The sequence below is a fragment of the Heptranchias perlo genome, chromosome 15 (genome assembly GCF_035084215.1).
Source record: "Heptranchias perlo isolate sHepPer1 chromosome 15, sHepPer1.hap1, whole genome shotgun sequence".
Classification (NCBI taxonomy): Eukaryota; Metazoa; Chordata; class Chondrichthyes; order Hexanchiformes; family Hexanchidae; genus Heptranchias; species Heptranchias perlo.
Window position 1 is genome coordinate 21739916 of NC_090339.1, and position 8168 is coordinate 21748083.

The window sequence follows — 8168 nt, forward strand, 5'->3', positions numbered from 1 at the left end:
TGAATCAAAAGAAAAATAGTTTGCTTGAGATGCAATGGAAGTCCAGTATCAACTCTGTAAATATAGTAACAATAAGACACAAAAAAATAAAAATGAACAGATCATGCTGGTTCTTCAAACTGGCCAACAGCAGCAAATGGATCTTATAAAGCACCATCAACAATGACACGACCATAGTTACCAAGGATGAGAAGGACTACACGTCTAACATTGTTAAATCACACCTTTTATCCTTAATTATAGGCTAGCCTCTTCCTCACTGTGTTAAGTAGGAGATATATTTCAATAAATGTGTTAAGGGAGTCAGACAAACATTTTTGGAAAGGTAAAATTACAGCATTTTCACAAAATAGATCAAATATATACACGGTATTATTTATATTAAAGTGCACATATGTTTGTAGCTTAAGAGTTCTCTGCTACAAATACCAAGATAGGACATCAATTTAAGGACAGAGCCAGAATAAAATATCTGGGACTCCCCACCCACCACCAAAAAACATTACCAACAGAATATTTCCTCTATAAATGTGGAAAGCTTAATCAATGTTACAAAAAAGACATTTTGTGAAATTATTTTGGTATGCAAAATAGGTTTGGACATAAGTAGTTTAAGTGGGCATACTGCAAGATGCACACAGTACTGGAGTGGCTGGCTGCCTGCACCAGTTTAATCGCACGTTCCCTGTGAAATCAGGTTACAGCCTTGTTTACTGTTCAGCCAATCCTCAGGAAAACCATGATCTAATCTTTCAAGAAGGTAGAACTACTGACTCCTAGTGGTTTAATAAATAGAAGGTCTGAAGTCGCAACTTTGCAACCAGAGGGTGGGGGTTGGAAGGCGATGAGTACAGTTTAAAATTCACATGGATAGAATAGAGCCACAGAACCAATCTTTGATCCAAATGAAATGTTTATTAGCACCAGGAGACAAACATATTGATAGATGAATAGGCTCCAAATCAGTAAAATATAATTCCTGGAACTAAATTCTTCTGCAAATCAGAGCTGAAGTTGCTCAGTGAACTAACCCTATCTTACCGGCCCTTCTCTATGAATCTGACAGCAAGCGAGGCGGTTTTCGTGATTGGGAACATAGATATATTGACCTAAATGCTAGACAATAACGAAAGCTACTCACACAGAGAATACTTGTGACAAATAGTACATGCGATTGTCCTCCAAGCAGTTGAATAATTAATTGAGTCGCAAAGCCCGGTAGCTGTTTGGCTTCAGCTATGGTTCCGTTTGCCTACCAGAGTTAAACTGGTCTCAAAGGAACGCAGCATAGTAAAGATTAATGGAGATTCAGAGAGGCACATTAAACAACAGACATTACAATGTTCAATAGTACACACTGTTCTGCCACTAGTTTCATTTGAAAAATTTGCATATCATTTCGAGCACTTTTGTCGCCATTAACACGCAGGAACATACTCCCCCTAACATATCTGTCAATCAACATGCTTTTGAAAGCACCCGTGTCACCATCACTCTTTCCATCCAGTACTTCTTAACACTTTTTTGGTGCATGCCCATTTTCTCTTGCATTTTTAATCTTACCTCCCCCTCCCCCATTTTGCTACAAAAATTATATTTACCCTCAAATCTCCTACTTTTCACAAATACATGCTTGTGTTAAAAGCATTAAGGGATGGCATAAGAAAATGCGAATGGATTTTTCAGTTGCGATCCAGAGGCCTGGCTCTGTAAACTCAATGTCAATTTCTTGAGACATAGAAGGTACATAATATGCCTGCTGCCTAAGTAATTCAACGTGCATGTTCAACACTTTAAAAAATGGACAATTAATTTAAGCAGCCAGGCTCCAGCATGCACTGAGATAGAGAAGTCATATTAGAAGTATCAAAACTTGAATAATCATGCTGTTGCAATTCTGAAGTTCCAAGGTTTGAGCATTTGAGAATTTACTTATTCTACTTAACAGAATTGAGAAGCGTCTCTTTCCACACCACCCCCCACCCCCTTCCTGGAGATCTCCGAATTAGAAATTACAGAACATTCCTTACAAAAGCATGTTTATTTAACAGAAAGGCAATGGTCGAGTCACAGCAGTTTTATTACAAGTTTTTTTTAATATATTACTGTCTTTTGTTCTTCGGTATAATGGGATACTGTTTTGCTGTGTAATGTGTGGTCTGTTCCTCCCTTCCTTACTGCTGGTGCCAACGTCTCTGAACAGAAACCAAAAGATCGATTTTGTACAGCCTCACATTGCACCTGCACTACGCGTCTCAGGATTCCTGTGCTTGCTACTCCACAGTATACTTGTAGTGCCCTTCTCTTCACAACTGCTGCAGCTTTCTGTACACCCAGGAAGTACTACAGTGCCACCTAGAGACCATATTGTTGAAACAACAACTCAGCAATCACCACCAGCTAAATGCCACTTCATTCTAATTTCTCTCTCCAACATTGATGAATCACAAGCTGCTTACATTTCAATGCCTCAGCCATGCATGACCATTCAGGCTTTTAATCTTCAAGACAAGATCTCTCTGTGAGGGCCAGCTAGAATCTCTGCATTACCTGTCTGGTGTGGATTGGCCCTGCAGTCTTGAAGCCTCCCTGACAACTGCACTCTGAAACGCTGTAGGGGTCAGAACTGCTCGAGGAACACTTGGACAGGGAGTCGCAGCCCACAACAAATGTGTTATCCAGCGGTAATTCTTGGATGACATGGTGTTTCTTCACTGGCACCGGAGTCTCTGGCTTGATTTGAAAGGAGGGCTGTGGGGAGGCTGACTTATAGTGTTTTGCTAGATCCGGGCTATCGGGCTTAAAAGTGGTTGGTGTTGTGCCCCAGTTGTACTTCCCCATAGTTTGATCCTCCAGTTCCACCGGAAGATCCAAGGTACCATTTATGTGCTCATGGGCAGGGTCATCTGGTTTGGACTCCTCAATTGTAACAAAATTTAGAAGAAGGTTCTTTGGAGACCTCTTCTTCTTTCGTTTCTTTTTCTTAATCTGTCTGTTTTCCTGATTAGGGGAAACCCATTCCCCACTCTGTTTCCCCTTCTGCACCGCTTTATGTCTTGGGGTGTGGCGGCAGCGTACCAAAGCAGTTACAAAAATGACAAGAATGACGGTCATAGTCCCTGCTATGATGGCAATAACAATCTTAATATAATCATTGGTCTGTGGGGTCATCTGACTGTCTCCAACATTCTTATCCAAAGGAGTGTCCATGCTTTTCCGTACCAGGTCTTGGACATATGTGAAATTGTTGATGGTTTCATTCACAAACAAATGTACAAGTGCCATGGCATGCAAGGATTCAGGTTGTCCCAAATCCACGACCTTCACCACTAGCCTGTATAAACCGTGGTCTGCTGAAGTCACTTTTTCTTGCAAAGTAATATTGCCAGTCATTGGATCAATGGCAAACAGCCCTCTGGAATTCCCACTGACTATACTGTAGCGAAGTTCTGCATTCATCCCTGTATCATTGTCTATCGCAAAAACTTTGCCCACTACGGAGCCAGGGTTAGCGGAAGTAGATACCAGTTCATACGAATAGTTAGATGGAGGATATACAAACACTGGACTGTTATCATTTACATCAACAACATTTATGGTCACCCTGGCCACTGAAGACCGTTGAGGCCTACCTCCATCCACAGCCTTGACTTGAAACGTGTAAGAACTTTGCTGCTCCCTGTCAAATGTAATATTGGGCTTGATAACCCCACTGGTGGGGTCAATTATAAAGTAGCCTTTATCATTCAAGATTGAAAGGCTAACAGCTGCATTAGCTCCTGCATCTGCATCTGTAACTGTGATAAGTCCAACTGTCCCATACATGGGCAGGTTTTCAGGCACGTAGAAATTGTACTCACTGTGTGTGAAGGAAGGACTGTTGTCATTTTGATCTAACACGGTCACAACCACAGTAGCATTGCTCTGAATGGAAGGCCTGCCTCCATCTCTGGCTAGTACCGTAAAGACATAGCGGTCCTGCTTCTCTCGGTCTAATCTTCTCATAGCCGACAGAATGCCAGTTCTCCGATCTACACTGAAGATGGATGGGGCATTGGGACCCAGGAGGTAAGTGATCTCTGCATTTTTCCCACTGTCCGCGTCAGTGGCACTGATTTTAGTTAACTGTGTACCAGGGGTATTATTTTCAGGGATTGACAGCCCAATTACGGGCTGATTAAAAACAGGAGCGTTATCATTCTCGTCCTTCAGTTTAATCACCACAGTGGCTGATTGATTTAAAGGGGGTTTTCCCGCATCGGAAGCCACTATCTTAATAGTATATTCTTTCATGCTCTCATAGTCCAGCAAGGCTGCAGTTTCTAACAAGAACTGGCTATCAAATACAGGCTTCAAACGAAATGGGACATCGTGGTCGGTGAAGCAGGTGACTTTCCCGTTTAAATCAGCGTCTTGATCTGTGACCGTGATCAGCGCAATTTTAGTATTGAGTGGCGCGTTTTCCGACAGCAAGACCGTACCGTTGACGGGGTTAATAATGTACCTGGTGTCAATGGTTGGCACGTTGTCGTTAACGTCGGTGATGTTAATGGTCACCACCGCTCTGGACGGGGTCGAGCTGCCGTCGCTGGCCAACACGGTTAATTTATGAACTGGGAACTCCTCCCGGTCTAGTGGCTGCCTGACGGTGATCAGACCGCTGGTGCTATCGATGGCAAACAGCCTTTTGGCCAAAGCGGAGACCTGGTTGCTGAAGGAGAAGCGGATGATGGCATTGGAACCCAGGTCTGCGTCGGTGGCATGCAGCTGGATAACCGAGGTGCCCACAGGCGCATTTTCTGGGATTTGGACATCAATTTCACTCTCTTTAAAAACAGGACGGTTGTCATTGACATCAGTCACGGTGATCTGGAGGATGGCCGTGCTGGACCTTGGAGGAACTCCACCGTCTTCCACTTTGATTTTCATTACATATGTGTCCTTCTGCTCCCTGTCTAGGTTCTGCTGGACGATCAGCTGGGGCCACTTGTCCCCCTCAGGGGTCTCGATGATGTCCAACCCAAAGACATTCTGTCCCTTCAGCAGCTCGTAATGCTGGATCCCGTTTATTCCCACATCGGGGTCCACGGCTGAAGGGATCGAGTAGCGCGAATTGACGACGGTGTTTTCGGGAATCGAGATATTGATCACGGTGGAAGGGAACAGCGGAGCGTTGTCGTTGATATCCTCGATCAGAAACCTCATTTTCACCAGCTTGAAGACCTCGTTGGGCAGGACCGCCACCTCGACCTCGTAAAAGCATCGGGTCTCGCTGTAGATGTTGGCGCAGAGTTTTTCGCGATCGATCCGATTGGAAGTGGTGAAGAGCTCGCCTGTGCTGTCCTCCACTCGGATCAAGGGGGTATCTCCCGTTTTGTACACCAGCTTGAAGATGAGCGGCAGGTTGACGTCGGTCAGGTTCAGGTCCCGCACCAAGTTGGCAATCAGGACGTTCTCGGGCAGTTCCTCCCGCACCGTGTAGTCCTTCTCCTGCCCAAACCCCGGGGCTGGGATGCCGGCCAGCACAGCGGCCACCAGGTAGAAACCAGCTGTTAAGTCCATACCCAAACCGTGCAGGAATAATCGCATCTCCCCAAAGGCCGTCAACTTCTGGAACAGTTGGTTAAGAAAGAAGGGAAAGGATGAGCGGGGAGGAGAGGGGGGAGCAAAAAAAAAAATACTAATTAAAAGCTGTTTGTAATTATACATGACAAGTACAACACTGCAGCCTGAAATCTGCAATAATTACAAGTGTCACGCACTGCAATCAAAAGCAACAAATTAAAAACAAACCATTTGCAGCCCTGTAATTTACATAGCTTCGAAAAAATGACAGGAATATTTCAAATACTTTAACTGCGATTCGAGATTTGCCGAGCGTATCGAGCTGCAAGTGCAATACAGATATATTTGCAATTATTGCATAGCAATGCACTGGCAAATAAGGTCCTGCACACTTTTAATGAAAGCAAGCAATCTTTTTTTGTTTCCCCCTTCACCTTTGATTTCTCTCTTTGCAAAGGCTCTGATTTCAAAGGCAATCGGCGATGCGTTTGGCGGTGTATCTTGCAGAGTGCTGAAACATGCTCTGGGTGAAGTTGGCAGGAGGTCGCTTGCTCCTCACCGCTCCCTCTCCCGAGTTGGAGCTGCACGAACTCAGCTCCTGCTTTCCAGCCTGTCTCGTCTCCGCTTCGCTCCAACGCAACTTGATAGCACCGCACCGCCTGACCGACGTCTGCCCCATCCACTCACGACTCGCTCTTTCTCTCCACTCCACCCTCCCCACCCACCAGCCGTTGCAGTAACCAATCCACATTACTCCTGGGCGGGACTCCGCCATCCAAAACCCATTGGCTCACTCTGGGTCCCTGACGTCGAGGGGAAGGAGGTGTCTGTCTTCAAGAGCAAGCCCAAGAAGATTGGTCTTAAAAAGGCTTGGAATAGAAATTAAGGAACATGTTAAATATGTCTAAACTGAGCAGTTTATACATAAATATAAAAGAAATGTGCAAATGTACCTATTTCAGTGTCAATCTTGATCCAGATTTTCCAGCTCACTCAAATCCTCACATCTCCCCAGGCTTCCACTTTCTTACCTATTTACACACCCTTTATTTCTGCAGTGCCCAAATACTCCTGCCCATCACTTGACTGAGATGATCCGCTACAACATTCCACTCATCATCCCTCTCTGGGTTTGTCTGTACTTATATTTTCTCTCCTTTTACTGAATATATTGAGATGCCTGTCTACCTCTTCTGTTAGAGTTATGAGGAAGTGTTGGTACCAAAACAATAATTTGTCTGTCCTCTCCACAGATGCTGACTGACCTGCTCTGTGCTTCCAGCACTGTCTGTTTTTGTTTCAGATTTCCAGCACCTGTAGTACAGTACTTTGGGTTTTTTTTGGGGTAGATTTTATAATATTGGAACAGTGCGTGTTTCATCGGCACCTCCTATTTTCCATAATGCAACCAAAGAAAGAAGAATTTGCATTTATATCGTGCCTTTCATGTTCTCGGGATGTCCCAAAGCAATTGGCAACTAATTAAGTACTTTTTGAAGTGTAATCACTGTTGTAATGGATGCAAACGCTGCTGCCAATTTGCACACAGCAAAGTCCCAAAATAGCAATGAGATAAATGACCAGGTAATCTGGTTTGGTGATATTGGTTAAGGGATAAATATTGGCCAGAACACTAGAAGAACCCCCCGTCCCCACCCTGCTGTTCTTTAAATAGTGCCATGGGATATTTTATGTCCACTTGGGAGATCAGACAGGGCCTTGGTTTAACGTCTTGTCCGAAAGACGGCAGTGTAGCACTCCCTCAGTACTCCACTGAAGTGTCATCCTAGATTAAGTAGTCAAGTCTCGAGTGGGACTCAAAAGAACATACTTCTGACAGAGATGAGAGTGCTGACACTATCTCGGGGCATTGTAAGTGGATAGTGAGCTTTCATATTAGTCCATTGAATGACTACAGAGGATGAGACTCAGAGCTTAGCACCTTGTAATAAAAATGTAATACATGCTAAAAAAAAACTTGTATCGTAGTAGGTACAGCACAGGACGGGGCCACTCGGCCCATTGTGCTTGTGCCAGCTCTTTGAAAGGGCTATCGAATTAGTCCCTGCTCTTTCCCTATAACCCTCTAAATTATTTTCCTTCAAGTATTTATCCAATTTTCTTTTGAGAGTTACTATTGAATCTGCTTCCACCACCCTTTCAGGCAGTGCATTTCAGATCATTACAACTCACTGCGTAAAAAGATGTTTCCTCATGTTGCCTCTGGCTCCTTTGCCGATCACCTTAAATCTGTGTCCTCTGATTACCGACCCTTCTGCCACTGGAAACAGTTTCTCCTCATTTACTCTTATCAAAACTGTTCATGATTTTGAACACCTCTACCAAAACTCCCCTTAACCTTCTCTGTTCTAAGGAGAACAACCCCGCCTTCTCCAGTCTCTCCACTTAACCGAAGTCCCTCATTCCTGGTGCCATTCTAGTAAATTCATTTTGCACCCTTGCTAAGACCTTGACATCCTTCCTAAAATGTGGTGCCCAGAATTGAACACAATACTCTAGCTGAGGCCTAACCAGTGTTTTATAAAGGTTTAGCATAACTTCCTTGCTTTTGTGCTCTATGTCTCTCTTAATAAAGCCCAGGA

The 8168-nt window shown here is 44.2% G+C and overlaps 1 protein-coding gene across 1 annotated transcript; it reads right to left on the reverse strand.

The window, feature by feature from the left end:
- Positions 1 to 895: 895 nt before the first annotated feature.
- Positions 896 to 5594, reverse strand: pcdh11 (protocadherin 11). The gene has a single exon (XM_067996886.1). The coding sequence runs from the start codon at positions 5587 to 5589 to the stop codon at positions 2533 to 2535; it is 3057 nt and encodes a 1018-aa protein (XP_067852987.1). The 5' UTR covers positions 5590 to 5594; the 3' UTR covers positions 896 to 2532.
- Between the last annotated feature and the right edge of the window lie 2574 nt (positions 5595 to 8168).